Genomic DNA, 17,911 nt, shown 5'->3' with positions numbered 1-17,911 from the left:
GAGAACAAAAATAAAGTGTTTCACAAAAAACTTGAATTCCATTTATCCATACTCTCTGAGAGATGTACTTCTCTAAATCTGAAATGTTTTCCTCGCGTTTTTTTATTTCTTTGGCATGCCATCCATGCAAATAATTACAGTGGCACAACTGTTTCTGTTATACGTAAAATATACACTATAGTACCATAGAGTTAAATCAATACAAATTATTATAGAGACAAATAAACTGTTGTTTATCGCACTCAAGCCTGAGATATGTTGTTTAAACTTCTCATGATTATAGACGATTGTTTCTTGCCAAAACACTAGTATTCGAATTACTACTTCAAATCTTTTTACAATATTAATACAAATTGTACTAAAACAATTAAACAATTAATTCAGTCCATGTTAAATTTTGTATTACTATCTGATATTTTGCTTTTTCAGTATAATTATTTTAAAAAACGTCTAGTAGTTACGATATTTTAAGGTTCAATGAAATTAAAAACACGAGTAGCAGATTTAGTGTTTTAGTTTTGTATAAATATGTAATAAACTTCGACTGCATTAATATAACATCCCACGGCTAAATTAGTTGACATTCAAATTCATTTTGTTATTCTAAGAAAAACATGTTATCTACTTTAAACAGCTCGAATACCTTTTCCTCTAGGATCAAAAGCAAATGCTTCAAGGGAGAAAATTACAACTAGGGATTTCACAGTGGAATAAAAGTGGTTTTATTTCTTTGTTGACACAGAATATCAATCATCGGTATAGAAACCCTCTCTACACTGTGTTTCTCAGCAATATAAACATTAAAAAGTGTCGAAGCAAATACCAAACCCTGGGGGAGACCACCACGATGTTGCCTACCGCTTAAAAATCCTTTAACAATTTAGTTACTCAATAAAGAGCTTACAGCTGTAATTTTAGTTCTTAATTCCTTACACTCGTCTTTAAGCTGTAATTTTATATTACTCAATCCAAAATTTTTGCGCTAGGACTTAATTTAAAGCATTACGTCATGCTCTGAAACTAGGTGGTTAAGTGAGGAGTTTTGTTTCTTCTATAATTTCTGTTCAAAACTCTTACATCAAAAAAGTTACGTATTTAGTAACAATAAAAAAACATTAAATACTTTATGCGTAAAAAGGGTAAAATAGATAACATAGTACATCTATTTTAAGAACAACAGGATTTCTATAAATAGGAATTAGTTTATCTATTGATTCATATTGCTATAACTTACCTTATCAAACTTTTAGTTGGGCGTTAGTGATACCAGTTAATTCAGAGTATGTTTTCCGTTTGTAACTTATTCAAGTATTATTACAATTTTCTCTACAGATAATCTACCTGTTACTCTAGTATGAATATTTCATGTCTATATTTACTCTCCTACGAGTGGGTGACTCTTATCAATAGTTTCTTATCTATTTAAATTAGAATTATCGTAGTTTGAGAGTATGCTCAAATACGACACATGTAATACTTGTTGGGATAATGTACTAAAGATGATTAAATTCTTTGACATCCGTAATTTATTCTCCTCTTACCATGTTACAGCCTACAGGTTTGCTTGCAGTAATTTTCCAAATGCTGTCTACCCAGGGGTCTGAGGAAAAGTAGTTCGATAAGAATGAAAGTTGTATAAATCATCACAGACGAAAACCTTAGAACGTTAAATGTTGTTTTTCTTCACATTAACGCGACAAATTTTGTATTAAATACAATTTCGAGTGCCAAACAAAATAAAAAAGAATTAAATAAATCATGAATGTCCCCAATCGTCAAGAGGTGAGATACCATAACATGAATCCGAGTTTCACACCATAGCTTTTGTAGTGTCACTTTTGAGCCATTATCTCACAAACATTTTAATTCAGTGGAGAATGCAGTCAAAAGGAATATATTTGTACTTTTGAGTAGATGGCATAAGCTAATCTATTCTTTTCTAGATCATCTCCCTCTTTTGAACCAACAGAATCATAATTACTGCAATCAGATTATAATGCTGGCCTGTTAATTGTAGCCTAATCTACTTCAGAGTTGAGTTTCCTTTGTCTCTCAGCATCTACAGTGCTTTACTTGTAGTGATATTTTTTAAAACTGTTCCTTAAATGGATTTGGAGTAAGCCCTATAAACCGGAATGAGATAGGGTAGTTTTACATTGCTTCACTATCCATCAGCGTTCGGTCCTTATTACTATTCTTTTCCATGTTTATACCGCTTCCTTAAACGCAATGTTTAAAGACCTTCCCTTCACGACACGATGTGGCAGATATAAACTGTCTTCGGATTTTATACACCGTTATCTTAAATTATTATTCTGAAAGTAACTTATTAACCCTTTCAGGGCCAGGACCAAATATGAGATGTTGCAAAATTTTTTCACATATCATATCACCTTGTGACTAGTCAAAAGTGCCAGGCTAAAATTGGCGATTTTGCAGTCTCTTAGATTAAAATTTATAACTTTTCATAAAAATTAGAGAATGACCTAAAAGTTGCACCAAATTACTGGTATAGATATATACTATCAACAAAAAAATATAGATGTAGTTTTAAGTAATTTAAAATTTGAAAAAAATAATGTTTTAATGGATTACATAAAAAAAAATTTATTTTTTTGGTAAATAACTAAAAAATGAAAAATAATTTTACCGTCGGAAGCTATGTTATTATACTGTACATTTAGAAAGGAACAACCATACAAAATTTTGTGTTATTTCTCTCATAAATAAATTTTTTATGACACATTTTGTATAAATACGCATAATTGTACTTCGCAACATTTTATAAATGATAAAGCAACTGACTCTTACACTGCAAGAAACTTAAAATAAATATTCACATTATGGATGTACCGGTAAACAGATGATTGTAGGATCCATAAACAGTTTCAATACAGTTAAAAACACTATTTACCAAGAATTAATTACACAATTTTATTTGAAATTTATTTACACTTTTTCTATTTACAAATATGCTACTTACAATTTCACTCCTGTGAGATCGCAAATTGTCAGTCATTGTAACTACTACACACAATAGCTAAGCAGGTAACTACTAACACTACTAATATTTGCAACCACAAAATAAAATAATGAAGAAGAATCCAGCATAGATCGAGTCAGCTGATAATGTCACGTGACAATTACGAAAGAAAAATGCATAGACCTCCAAAATAAAAATGATATTCATATTAATTATCTAAAAATATACCAGGGAATAAAAAAACATAAAACTTTAATCATTTGACGTCGTATTTTTTTAAGAAAAAGCTTTTCGCGTATGCCACCGACGGCAATATATTGCCGCCTGGCACTTTTCAGACGCGATCTATGGCGGCAATATATTGCCGCCTGGCCCGGGAAGGGTTAAGTGCGATCTTTTTTTCAAGAGATACTAGTACCGTGAGAATAGTACGATATAGAATTACTTGCAACGCGACGGTGGCGTAGTCAAAATTTTACAAAAATACTGAAAATTCAACATTACTGGTGAAGGTAGTGTATTTCAGATATGACTTTTTAGGAGAGAGGAGCATTCCAAAGGGTCAACTTAAAGAGGTATGCTTATCCATAGCTCAGCTTCGTATTTATTTATGTATCATTATAACATTGATGCAATAAATTATCAGTATTTACTACGGTACATATAAAATTACCTAATTTCAGTCAATAAGGTGTGATAAATTCTGGTAAAAAGGGAGTATCCAAAATTTGGCTGATGTAACGCTGTAAATATTTCTAGTTTAATTCAACTTGTTTCTACAATCTGACATTCTCTCTCCCAGTCCGAGATGTTGTAGTATTTCTCGGTGATGTTCAACAACAGATGAAGGTCACAGGGAGAGTCACAGCCGGGGATGTTTATGGATTTAGGCCACAAGTCTGGTGATGTTCCGTCCATGTACAACACCTAAAACATTAAAAAATTTAAGGAGAGTTTATTATGCCAGAAAAGTCTAGATCTGATACACCATCACTAACATTTTACCTGGGAACCTACGTCTTGAAGATTTCCCAAATCAAATGAGAGCAGAATCAATAATCCCATTGTGGTGATAAGGATTCCTCTCACAATTGCAATTAACGGAATAAATTGCCCTTAGAAAAGGATAAAGAGGCTGTGCGAAACGCAATTAACCTTGAGCAGGGATAGCATTCAGAAGTCAGAACCGGTTTTATAGTTTGGGGTTAGGATGGCAGAGCTCTTCTGTTGCTGTAACCGGTTGAATTTCTATCGTTTCATAAGCGCCATTTTAAAACATTATTACTCGCAACCTAATATTCCTATTCTTATAAATATTCCTGCTCAGAACAGACTTGCCTTGCTCCGCACGTGATCTAATTTTAGCTTCAACAAAAAGCAACCCTCTCTCCAAAGCTGAACTAGCAAATAAACTGTATCCGCTTTTATCAAGGATACACTTCCTCGCCAATCAGCTGTTCACTGGAAGTTCGGTCGTTTTTTTTTCGTCCCCTTTCCCTCCATCGCTCCGATTCAGCAAGTCAAAAGTTGAATTACAATTTTACGCCGACTAAATAGATAGACTTGCAAGGACAGGATCACTTAGAGATTACTCTCCCAAAGAGCACCAATCCCCTTGTAACATCGTTAATACATTTGATTAGACAACTTGTATGATTTGCATTAACACTTCCCAGATCATTCAAAGAATATCCCTGAAGAAATTATTGATTAAGCTCATACTGCCGGTGAACCAGAAAAAGAACCCTGGATGGCCTCATCATGTAAGGATGGAAAGCTCATGGATTTCTTTATTAGTGGTGCTAGCAGTGCTTGTTCGTGAACAGTTCATAGTTTTACAAACGCAAGGACTTTTGAAATTCAAGTCTCATCTCATTAGCTTACCAACATTAAATCCAAATCATGAGGAATGTGATAATTAAAATTATATGCATTAAAGCGTACCTGAATGTAAAACCTTCCAGTCATTGGGTCACGATGGAGTTCGTATATAAGCGCAGATCCTGTTTTAACCAGTCCCAAGCTCTCTCTCCTCAGTCCCAGAATAGCTTGCAGACCCAGCACAGTAAAGTCATGCCCAGAGTAATAGTACATACGTCTATTCGGCCTCAGAGTGCCTGTAGTCTTAGACAGCATCAATCCTGCCATCGATTTGAACAGTTCTCCTTAACATTTTAAATGCGTACAATGTATTCAGTATGTCTCAGAAATTTTTTTTAGTATTTAGTCTAGAACATAATAAAAATAATTACTCATATTCTTTCAGTAATATTTTTGTTATTAGTATACAAATCAGCCTATTTCAACTGTCAAAGAAAATATCCACAGAAATATCTAGACTGAACATTAACATAAAATGTATTTTACCTTTATAAAACTGTAATAATCACCTATAATAGTTTGCTCAAAGTGTCCTCCGTTTGTTAGCAATGCACGTTTTCGCACGACGAATCCACTCTTTTCTAACGCGTTTCATAACGTTTGGAGCATTCTTGATAGTTTCTGCCGCCTCTGTAATGCGATTACGTAACTCCTCTATGGTGTTAATTCCGTTTTGAATAAACAATTGACTTCATCCAACCCCATAAGAAAAAAGTCTGCTGGCGTGAGGTCAGGAGAACGTGGTGGCCATTTTACTGGTCCATTTCAACCAATCCCCATTGTCTACCGTATGTATCATTTAAATAGTTTTTTCACATCATTAGAAAAATGTGGAGGTGCTCCGTCCTGCATAAACCATGCATTTATTCTCTTTTGAACAGGAATATCTTCCAAGAGGGTAGGCAGGTTTGTTCTTAAAAAATTTAAGTACGCTACTCCATTAAGTCGATTAGGGAGGAAAAATGGACCAATAAAATATCACCCAGAACACCAAGCCATACATTGACTGAAAATGTATGTTGAAAATGCCTCGTCGCAGTTTCATGTGGGTTGTCGTACGCCCAAGTATGGGTATTTACGAAAATTTACAATTCCATTTCTAGTAAAACAGGATTCATCAGTAACGAGAATACGCCGAAGAAAATACTGATGTCGTAAACAATTTCTTCTTAACCAGCGGCAGAACATCTTCCGTTTATTAAGATCTTGCGGTAATAAGTCTTGAACACGTGTTATATGGAATGGGTACAACTGTGCTTCATTGAAGTGTCCGCCATACGCTTGACTGGCAAATATTTAACTGACGTGATAATCGTCTGGTGCTTGTGGTTGGTGATAATTCTACAGCATTTATTATTGCTTGTTCATTATTATAGTTTCCTTGCGCTACGTTGACGACCAGTATCTATTCGCTTCGGTTTAAAGCTACCAGTTTCTCTAAGTCGTCTCTCCACAGCTTCAAATGTTTTGCGATCAGGTGTTCTTCGATGTGGAAAAGTATCACGATATTCCTGAACTGCAGCTAAATCATTCTTGTTAACTTTGCCGTAAATCAGTATCATGTCCGTATACTCTTCAAACGAATACATACCATTTACATTATCTGCCATTATTTACTAAGATAATTACATACACTTTTATAAAAATATTTAATAAAATATTTTAAAAATAAATATTTAATAAAATACACCTTTATACACTTTTATACACTTGTATAAAATATTTCCAAATAATCACAGGATCTCACAAAATACAATCTTCACACAACGCCACAATACAAAAACCTCCATAAAGGTTATTCAAATATTACTTCATGAACTTAATTGTTGATCAGCTGATATTGCCAACCTTTGCAAAGAAAATATGACGATAAAAAGTGTTGAATAAATAATCAGCTGTTACTCACAACCTAAACATTAGTTAATATTTTTATGCAGATAAGAATATGCATTTTTGTGTGTCTGTTTTATTTTGAAATAAAGCTAAATTTCAATACCTATTATTAATTTTTTTTTCCTAAGTAGTTTTCACATGAATCTTTTCAGAATTAAATGTTCTAACAAATCTGTTTAAGAAAAAAATGACCTTTATTTAACATTTATGGAAGTAATCTTACGTTAAACACAAAAATGTGTTATTTCTTTGCACCAATTCTTGTGTTTTACGTAAGATATCTCTGAAAGTATTGCATTTACAGCTCTGGGACGAATTTTAATAAATTTTTTCAGATATAAAAACATAAAAAAACAATCGTATTTGTATCTTTGTAACTACCTTTACCATTTTTTATACGGCCTGACTTCACCAAGGGTTCTGAAATCCGGGCGAAATCTTTCGCTAGGCGTAACTCGCTAAACGAAGCGTTTCCGGGCATATGGTTATATGAACTTTTTTACTTGTTTTTAGCTATAGAATATAAGCTCTCGAGAGATTGCCGTTTAGTTTTGAATCACCCTGTATATATATATATAATATATATAAATATATATATATATATATATATATATATATATATATATATAAATATATATATATATATATATTTTTTTTGTTTTTTCTTCGTCAGAACAACAAGGCAAACTCTACTATGGTACTGGAAATATCTTAGACCTGAAATATATGACTAGGACTGGACATATACGCTTTTTGACTAAAGTAAGTTTCCGAGACCTGTGTGATCCGAGATTTGTGTTTTCTTGATCGGATTTACAAGGCAGATTGTAGCTGTGACGTTATGTACATAATTAATTAGAACCAGAAATGCTCCTACACGAGCCAAACATGATATAATAATTAAGTTAAAATTAAGTTATTAAACTCTAATACTATTTTACCATGATCTTAATAATATCTACCTGGTGTATACCTACTTACGTTTTAGAATGTTTGTATGACTCCCATCATATTACATCATAATTGCTTTTGTATAAGGACTTCGGTTCTACAAATTGCGTGCGAAGTCGCGGGTAACAGCTAGTCTTAAATAAATGTCTTAGCCAATTGGATTGGCCAGCTCGGTAAGTCAATTTCATTCCAGTATATCGGCTGACAAAACTTTAAAAAACATCACAACACTTTTATTTTTGGAACTATATTAAAAATAATAAGTATTCTGAAATTCTGATAACATTTCCTGAACTTTTTGTAACGAACTATTACTTTTATTTCAAATAGTTTTAGAGATATAGATTACAAATAAACTCAATAAGACATAAATTATAACATTATTTATAAGTTATTATAAAATTTGTCTACTTATTCTGACTGAGCAGGACATACTATTACAGTTACTTTGGAATTGGAAAGATAGAAATGTGCCTAACTTTAAAATTAAACTATAAAGAAACTTACTCAAACTCGATGTAGTATCAGATAATAAAGGTTAACGTACGATAAAATTTAATAATTGTATTACTGAATTTACTAAAACGTACTAAACAATAAATTAGTAGAAAGAGAGTTAGTAAGGGTGATGAGAGGGAGGGTGAGAGTTTAAATTTAAAACATTTACGTGGGTCTTGCACATTCAACGCTGAACTAGAAATTTTTTGTGGCATAAATCGTGGTATAAGAACTTTCTAAAAGCAAAAATTAAACTATATTCAATGATTATACGCCAAATAAATGTTTATCACCATAAAACTAAAAAAACAAGATATTTGTTGTTTTCCAGTATAAAGAGGAAATAAAAGCATAAAACGTGAACATTGCTTTAAATATCAAACATATGGAATCCGTACAAAACACTAAATCTATAAGACTATTTGTATATGAAACCTAATGAAAAGATGGAACTCAAATCACAGGTATACAAAACGAGTAGATGCATAAAGTGCGCTAAAGGATTATTTATATTGTGGCAATTGACATATAATTGGGACAGAAAGAATGCTTTATCTGCCAGTAATACCTTTGTAGTACCTCTTGTAACATACGGTATAGCTTTAAGGGGTAATTTAACCTATAACGTATATTGTACACAGCATTTAACACCAAGAGAAAGTGTTTCCACCGTTTATATCAAAGTCTTATAGAGATTTTTGCTTTGATTATTTAAGAAGTCAACATTACTCTATGTATAATTTTTTTTAAGTACCGTAATTATCATTATGTACTTAATATACTAAATTCTTAAGGAAGTTAAATAAATTCTTGGTTGAGATTTGTTCTATTTTAATGTTATCACTTTAGGGTCACTCCCCTGAAAACAAACAAAATTAAAGCGTTTTTACCACTCAATATGGATTTGCAAGCATTTAAAGCGGGAAGTATAATCAATTTTATAGCCAGGCCCAAAGGAAACCGTTGACGGTTTACATATGATTACAGTATGCATATATGAGTTATAAATCCAGAGATTGATATTTTATTATTTAATTATTTATAATATACAAATTTCTATTTTTAACAAATAATTAAGAACATTTATATAAGTCATTTATAATAACGTAAAGAAACATATATCCTGAACTTCTAACTTCATTACAAGATGGTCCATCTTCAAATACCTACACTCCTCGTGGTAAGATAAGAAGTTCCATTTCCCTGGTTTAATAAAATGTTTGTTAAAAGAGTGACTAAATTAGAGTTGTCAAAATAAAATAAATTATTTTAACAGAAAACTGAGTGCATCACAAGTTTATAATATATATGAAATCGAACAGAAATCGTAATTTCATTCATTTTTTAAAATAGCATTTTGGGAATTCGTCCTAGTACAGATTTTTCATAAAGTCTGTAATACAGCTTCGTAATTATATCGTTATTGAATACATTACATTAAAATTGGAAAATTTTAACGTGGTTATTTTTTAATTTGCTATAATATGCTTAAGTTTGTTTTATAAGGTAAAATAAATTGTTGTTATAAGGTAACACCCGAAATAGAAATTAGTGAATAGGGTGCTATTTGGGTTAAATTTCTATCGTAAAAAATCATATAGAACAAAACTATGGGTTTTGTACTGCGCAATTGTTTATTTATAATATAAATACAATTGTTATTGTAACGATGAACAAAACACGACAATGTGAATAACAAAGAAACAGAAATTACACAGTACACCCTTTTACGTCTTTTATAATCTTTTAGCCTCAATAAGATGCAGCAGGCCATATTATTCTGCTTAAGGATACATTATATAACTTTTAAATCGTTCCTTTATTTCAATTTTCAATTTTGATTTGGATTAAAATTGACAACTGCTATTGTATTAGAATAGCATACACTACTGACACGATCTCTAAGTACGGTGGAATAACCGAGTTTTCTACATACAACGTCTTCCTATTGGGAAGTGTTGATTTAATATGAAGGTCGAGTTTAACTCGAGTTCACCATCTTCTAATGCACTGGAATGTGATACTGTTAGACACTTGACACCTGGAAGCCGGAGGCATTTTCGTCTGAAAAGTCGAGGACGAGAAGCTCAAACCAATATTGAGGTGAGGTAAAATTATGAATAACATTGAGGATATCAACTTACCTTGCAGATACCTGATCTGAGTTTCCGAACCGACTGCAGCTGCTTGGGTATATTTAACAATCAGAGAGGTGATTGGCTGTGGATAGACCTTCTTGGACCAGGCGGGAAGAGGAAGTCCCTCTTCTTTCTGAATCGGAACTAATAGTCGTAAAAATCCAATAGGCAATACAGTACAGAAATTTCCAAAGAAACTTTCTTAACTCTTTAATTTAAAAAAGGTTTTGGATTCATCAAATGCTATGAATTTGTTTTAAAATGTACAAAACTAAACAGCATTGCTCTTGGTCTTGATAGGAATTAGGATCTATAATCCAAAAGCCAAGAACCAGCTTGCATTTTATGAACAAATAACCTGGTTTTTCATGAGATCGATAAGGACAATTCCCCTGAAAAAGCCTTCAGCCGCGCTAGTTTTGGTGGAGGTCAAATTGGAAGAGTGTCAAAAGGGTTAAAAATATGAAATATTAGTTTTCCTCAGATCATATTTTTCTTAGCTTGCCATACTTAAAACAACAGTCGGACACGAAAATAAATCATAAATCAGTGTCGTCTAACTATTTAAAGACCATTAAAGTGGCGACCTTCTGTCTCTTTACATAGTTTTGCCATGGTGATATAAATATTACGTATTATATAATACCCAGGAGAGTTCGCTTCTGTCTGGTTGGTACCTTCCAGATGAACCCACAGTGGGCTCAGCAAAAAACCAAAGCAAAATAGGTTGTTACTTAAATCTGGGAAACTTTATGGGGGTGTCCAGGAGCGGCAGATCACTAATCTCTTCTGGGGAGCAAGGGTAATTCGATAGGTTTAGTTTACTGCGGGAGTTCTTGTTAGACTAGACACAAGGGCATGCCACCCCTCCTTGCTTTGATTGGAGAGGCTGGTTCAGAGCTGTGTTTTCCCTTCTTCCGATGGGAAGTGACTAACATTAATGTCCTAAATTCTTCCTCGTGGATCTTGAAATGAGGTGGCCCCTACTCACAGCCTTAACCATCCAGAATATCCTGTTACTCCAGAAAGAACGCAAAGGTCCTTTTAGGACTGGGTGCAATTTCTAAGCCTTTTGTCATAAGAGAACAAAAAAGGTATTATTTATAATGTCTGAGAACTTGTTGTAAGTGTATTGAGCAAAGAAAAATATAATTGATAAAGAATTGCCGTTTATTATTTTTAACCCTTTCGTTACTCTCTAATTTGAACCCCCGCAGAATCAGCGCGGCTGACGATTATTTTCTTTCTTAGGGGAAATTTCTGTGCCGATTTTTAAAAAACCCTTTCTATGTTCTTAAACAGTGCAAACTGACTCTCGGCTCCTAGGATTTTAATGGCAGTTTAAAATAATGAAACAAGTGACATTATAATGTTCACTGATTATAAAAACACTTTTACTATCTGTTGATTAAGCAAAAAAGGAGGTTTTCAAGACCAGTGGCGCGAAACAGGGAGGGATTTTTGAAATAGTATTAAGTAGTAAATTAATCAGGACCCTAATAATATACATTTAAAATTTCAATACGAATCAGTCCATATGTTTATACGTAATTTAGTAACACATACACGAACACACAGATAAACACCATTAAATTGTTATATAATAGTGTAGATCAGAAGTACTTTTAATAATACGAAAATGTTGTAATCTATCTATATCAGTCACAGAAATGTGACAATAACACTCTAAATCTCTAAGCCGCACTCGATGTTGGCAAGTTCTTTTTTTCAAAATTATTAAATATCTTGTCTTAGAAGTACAATTTTAAGTGATCTGATTTTTTATATTGTACCTGGTCAATTAGAACACTTTAACCGGCGATATACAGGTACTCATACTAAAACTACTGTTAACGTTTTGATGTGTATAAAATTTTGAAATGGTGACTTACTGTATTTTGTTTGCAGTGGTAACGGGAACTTGGAATGATTTTTTTCTCAAAAAGGAGAGACCAATCCCCTATTAATTTATTTTAAAATTAAATAAAAAATCCTTTTATTCCTTTTATTTTGGAATTAGACATTCTCCCTTTTACTCCTCCACAGTCCTATCACAAAATTCTTAAAACGACAACCTTTTGTGAAACGAAACTAAGAATTTATGTGTAAAAAAAAAGGAAACTTGTTTGTTCTCTGGACCAAAAAACTGTATTGATAGTGTATGTTACGTTCTATTATGTTTTATTCGGTCTATTTGACTTACACGACTTAATACTTATAGTGAGTACCATGGTGCAAGATTTTGCTCTGTATGTCTTCAGAATTGAGATGCCCTATATCAATTCTATATTACTTAATATTGGCTTTGTTATTGGACGTGAAGCACGGTTTTTTATTATTCCGTGGAGTAAAATTAAATGTTTGCTAGTTTTTCGGCAATCTTTTCTGTTCATTTCACATTGCACACAGCGCTGAAATGTTGCTTTTCCATGAATCGTTGATTTTGTAACCGTTATTTGGTGTTATGTTGTTTACTGATTTACAAATGTAACATTTGACTCTGATACAGTACGATTGTTGTAATTTTACAATCTTTATTCTACCATGTTACTGATAAACAGTTATTGAATAATATATTCTGCTATATATCAGTGTTTAAGTTTACTAAGAAACAGGAGAAGTCCTTTTGTCCAATAATACGTATTTCGACTCGTTTGCATTTTGCCTTCTTGAAAGTTTTCTTCAGTATTTTTGTTATTTTAACTGAATTTAATAAATGCATAAAAAGGAAACTAAAAACCCTTATTTTACATCTTTAGTGTGCAATAATAACTACTAAAAAATACAAAATATGCAATGAAATAAGTTAATATGTACATATATGTTACATCCAAACTATTTAAGCTTTATATTATAATGACATATTTGTAATTGAAATAAGTATTTTATACTTAATATTTTTATTTTTGAAAGGTGTTTTTACAAATTCATATTAAGAATGTTTTTTGGATATTCCTTACAATTTTAAAGTGTATTTGCTTGTTCTTTTATCTGCAATTTTTCTTCTTTGCCTTTAATATATAACTCACAATTATTACAATCATAAATGTTACATTTCTTTGTGAAATTAATAACATAATCAATTAATAAAACGTGTAATTCATTAGTTACTTACAGGAATGTGCAGAGACTCCCAAATTGAGTAGAGGACAAAGTTTCTATGAGTGGAATTTGTCGTCTTCATGTCGAGGTTATCGAATCCAGTGTAAGGAATGGCATAGTTAAATAATTCAGTCAAGTCTGATTCAAACTCTCGCTCAAACGTTGACAGGAGTTTCATTTTTTCCTCATAATACCTTTGGCATTTTGTCACTGGAGGGGGTACAATCTGTAAAATTATATGTTAAAATTAACAAAAGTAACAAAAACCGATATGACGTTTTCAATTTACTGGACAAAGTACTATAAGGATATTTTTCAGTAGTCTGTTACAAACAACCTGTAAAAACCCACGAGATCAGTATTGACCCTCAACTGGTACTACAGTATATTACTTAACAGCTGAAGATTCTGGGGAACATGGATGAATTTTTGTTCTCTTAGGACAAGAAGCTTTAGAGCATTGCACCTAGTCATATAAGGACCTTTGCGCTGCTTCCGGAATGACAGGATATTCTGGATGTGTAAGGTTGGAGATAGGGAACGCTTCCTGTCGAGATTCACGAGGAAACATTTAGGGCACTAATTTCAAGTCATGTCACCTCGGAAGAAAGGAAAGCTAGCTCTGAACCAGCCTCTCCAGTCAAAACAGGGGGTGGCACATCCTTATGTCTAGGCTGCCAAGTACCTTTGGCACGTAGGGAACGAACACTAACAAATCCACCAGTCATCTCTCGCAGTAGACTAGACCTACCGAATTGCCCTTGCGCCCAAAAATCTCGACATTTGCGGTTCGTGATGTGCTGCTCCTGGGCATCTATAAGGTTGACCAGATTTAGGATCGCAAATGTTTCGTCTCCAAGAAAATTTAGAATTCATTAAACGCCTCTTTGTAGGCAACACGTAGTGTACCCTTTGAGATTCGGCCAAAAAAGGGGAAGCTACTGAAACTAAATGTGTTTTCTTCTTAACAAGAAATTAAAGAATCACTTCATGCAAAAAATTTAAAAATATAACTAAGCAGCAGAAGTGGGAGAACCCCCCCCCCCCCCCCAATTCTTTCAAAAAGTAAGACAGTCGATGTTACGTAGAGCTCAGCTTTGCATCGACACAAACGGGAGAAATGTTGAGAATTTGGTGTAATAATATTTTTACATTCTTTTTCCCATTATGTGGTTATTGTTATTACGAAGGAAACAAAGCTTTTTTAACAAGGAGGCATTTCTCAAATTCTCTACTGTATTTCCTCGGAAACGAAACATTTCCGTCCGCACGTGTATTGGGCAAAAAATGTTTGTATTCACATTCTCTATCAACCCTGGAAAAAATACGCACCTTTATCGAAATCAACCAGTATTATCATGATTTGATTGTTTCTTAGTACTTGTAAAATTATATTACAAACGTTCTACAGATTGAGACGACTTGAGATAACAGTATATATATCATACAAGCGTTAAAATTTGCACTATTATTTAATGGCGAGTCTGATATTTATACCAATATTTATAGCTAATACGAGGACCATTATACGGTTTTACCTCGTAATGATCCAGATAGTTCAGCAGTATCGGTACAGGTTGCCAAAGTAAGTGTTCGTTCCACACTTGGAAACCTGACGGAGAAAACAGTCCCGCCAGAAACACTTGCGCACTTTGCAGGGACCGTGGCTTTGGAGTACTGAGTGCAAGAAAGTCCTCCGGCCGGTAGATAGGATCCAAAAACCCGTTGTACATGGAGCGGATCCGCTTTCCCAACCGGTGCATTTGGAGTCTGCCAAGCTAAAAGTATCAAGAACTATTCAACAGTTTTTGTTGAGCTTATATTTAAAATTTTATTTCATGGCAAGGAGCTAGTACCTGAGTAAGCTCAGCCTCGCCGTAAGGCCAGATACCCTTGTCGTTGCTCTTGTAAGGACTCGTAGGATATGTAAATAAAGGACCTCTGCTACCATGTCGAGTTACCTGAAACATTAAGCAGGAGAAAAAGTAGTCTATTAATTATTTTATTATTTTTTACGATCGGACCACGCAAAGTACAGTCAATGGTATTTCGATGATTTAGCCTTTTTTGTGTCCAAACGTTCTTTATTTTCTGAATGAGCTTTCTTTCTTTCTTCTTATCAGTTAAATACCTTTTGCCTGAAGTTTTCCTACTTAAAATGCCAGTTTCTGTTATTACTGCCAATGTTACGTCTTTTTTAATGTAGCAACCCATTTCATTGAATCCGTTTTAGCTCAGTCTAGAAAACGAAATGTGCCAAAATTTGCCGCAAATTTCAGTCTTCTTTCCCTCAACTTAGAACTTACTCAGCGTATTCCTCTATTTCCTCATTACTTCTGAGACTATAATTTTGTATATCAGTATATTACTGTATCTGGTTTTATCTACTAATCTTCCTTTCTCTTTTTTGAATTTGTTCTATGGCAACTATTCTGTGCAAGACCAAAGTAACAGACTTACACATTATGGTTTAGTGACCCCATTTTGTGTACTTTGAGAGTGATTTTTCATTATAAATTATTTGTTACTCTAAACGCATGTGTCGTCTTTGACGCTGATGTTTTTCAAATCCCGATTATTATATAATTTCACCGACGTATTTCCATTAAGAAACTCTTTTTCATTCTTTTGTGTCAAAGACGTTGGCGCTGATTGAGACAAATCAATAGTTATAAAAGGAACAATACTTACATAACATTTGTGACGTTTCTAACCATATCAAATATGTTTTTATGCAACTTGTGAGATTTCCAATTTAGATCAATAAAAAGATCAAGTCGTTTCAAAAGCATCAGAAAATAATACAAATATATTCCCATAAAGTTTATATGGTTAGAACTTCTAAAAATTATATAACTATTAAATTTCTACTCACATAGCTGCCCAGAAGGGCCACTGGGTGTTGTGCATGTGCTTTACAATATTCTTCTTTTTTAAAGAATCAGCTCCTTCTATTTCATATGTTCTATTTCAAAGCTAGCTTTCTATTTCACTTTTCGGACACTTGCGATCGTTTATAGCAACAAAAACTCAGTACAGTTACATTTTTAGATCTGCAATCTATTTTGTTGCTCAGTTGAATATTATTAGAAAAAAGTAAACAAATCATACAACTGTGTTATTTCCAGTATAAGTCCCCAACTGTATGAATAGACTCTCGAATTACGCCATGACGAGAAACTGTTTCTTAAGATATCTTCAACCCTTTTGTCAACCTCATATTATCAAAAGTTTTACTGTCACCGTTTACTGCTCGTAGAAATAGTAGTGACTGGACATCCAGCATTTCAGTGAAATAGTCATTAACTTTATTACTCCTGTATTACATGAAATACTATGTATACAATACTTACAACAATTACGAACTGCAGTGTTGGTACTGCTCTTGGTCCAGTTGTGTTGGTCACAGTGGGAACAGTCAAACTGTTGAGTCCACGGCGATCAGCTGATCCAATTTCTTGATTTAGGTTGTACACTATTAATGGCACGGCCACAAAAGCAGCGCCAAGCCAAAAGAACTGTGTTGACATTTTGTTAATTTTGGAACGAAATTCGTTGGCTGTGTTACTTTGTAGGGCATTTACTTCATACAACTTACCAAGAGTATAAAAATGAGATAAGATAGATTCTTGTGTCAACACTCATGTTAATTATGTACAGATTAAATTCTATTTGTCAAATAACTTGAATGACAAAAATAGTACAGACCGAGAGATTCCATGTGGTCCTCGGCGCCGTCCTTATCGCATCACGTTCTACTCCAGTTTTCGTACTGCACAGTGGGGCAGAACAGAGACAAAGCTAGTCAAAAATGGGTTTCCAACTTTCACCACTGGTTATTTTCCAGTATAATTTCCTCGGAAAGGTATAGTTCAACTAATAGATAACGCATTGAGAACTACTATCAGTAGTTTCGTAACGACCATATTTCTACGGTTCAATGTTGCGTGTAGTTTTGAAGAGTGTGGTCAAAAAGCTAATTTTTACCTGGATTTTGACTTTATTATTTTTAATATATTTCAATTCAAGCAAACAAAGTCACATATGGGTTCCTGGACGTAAGTACTTACCATTTACATATTAAAATATATGGAGTAGATAACTACTGTCTTGTAAAGGATCATATAAAAACAATTCTTTTCATTTTATATTATCGTGTATGAATTTAGATTAAACAAACTTTTAGTAATGTTCTAAAGCAGTCTATAGGAAAAATCTAAATGTAACATAATCTACCGTTCTTTATCTTTCACAAATTACTTGAAAAAGAAAACCTATTTGGAATTACAAGTCAATTTTCTTGTTTTACGATCAACTGACAAACATTTTATCTTCATTAATAAGGAATTAATGAACATTTTTTTTTAATTCTGATGGACATACGATGAGAAATATAATCACTTAAATCGCATTAAAGAAACCTTTGGACGGAGGAACAGGAAAACAATACTATTAAGATTGATTT

General features: G+C 33.1%; 1 protein-coding gene across 3 annotated transcripts; it reads right to left on the bottom strand.

The window, feature by feature from the left end:
• Nucleotides 1-3,564: 3,564 nt before the first annotated feature.
• On the bottom strand, nt 3,565-17,125 carry LOC124361533 (lysosomal acid phosphatase-like). Of its 3 annotated transcripts, none has more exons than XM_046815595.1 (7): nt 16,800-17,125; nt 15,303-15,407; nt 14,985-15,224; nt 13,460-13,672; nt 10,351-10,477; nt 4,928-5,124; nt 3,565-3,910 (listed from the first exon to the last, which is right to left on the bottom strand). In XM_046815595.1, the coding sequence occupies exons 1-7, from the start codon at nt 16,974-16,976 to the stop codon at nt 3,749-3,751; spliced, it is 1,221 nt and encodes a 406-aa protein (XP_046671551.1). In that variant the 5' UTR covers nt 16,977-17,125; the 3' UTR covers nt 3,565-3,748. The 3 variants fall into 3 exon arrangements, with proteins under 3 accessions (XP_046671551.1, XP_046671550.1, XP_046671552.1); XM_046815594.1 differs by having other exon boundaries at nt 4,928-5,148; nt 16,800-17,122; XM_046815596.1 differs by lacking the exon at nt 4,928-5,124 and having other exon boundaries at nt 3,748-3,910.
• Nucleotides 17,126-17,911: the final 786 nt, after the last annotated feature.

The sequence above is a fragment of the Homalodisca vitripennis genome, chromosome 4 (assembly GCF_021130785.1).
Source record: "Homalodisca vitripennis isolate AUS2020 chromosome 4, UT_GWSS_2.1, whole genome shotgun sequence".
In the NCBI taxonomy this organism is placed as follows: Eukaryota; Metazoa; Arthropoda; class Insecta; order Hemiptera; family Cicadellidae; genus Homalodisca; species Homalodisca vitripennis.
The sequence above is the reverse complement of the archived record's forward strand: the minus strand, read 5'-3'. Positions and strand labels throughout refer to the sequence as shown.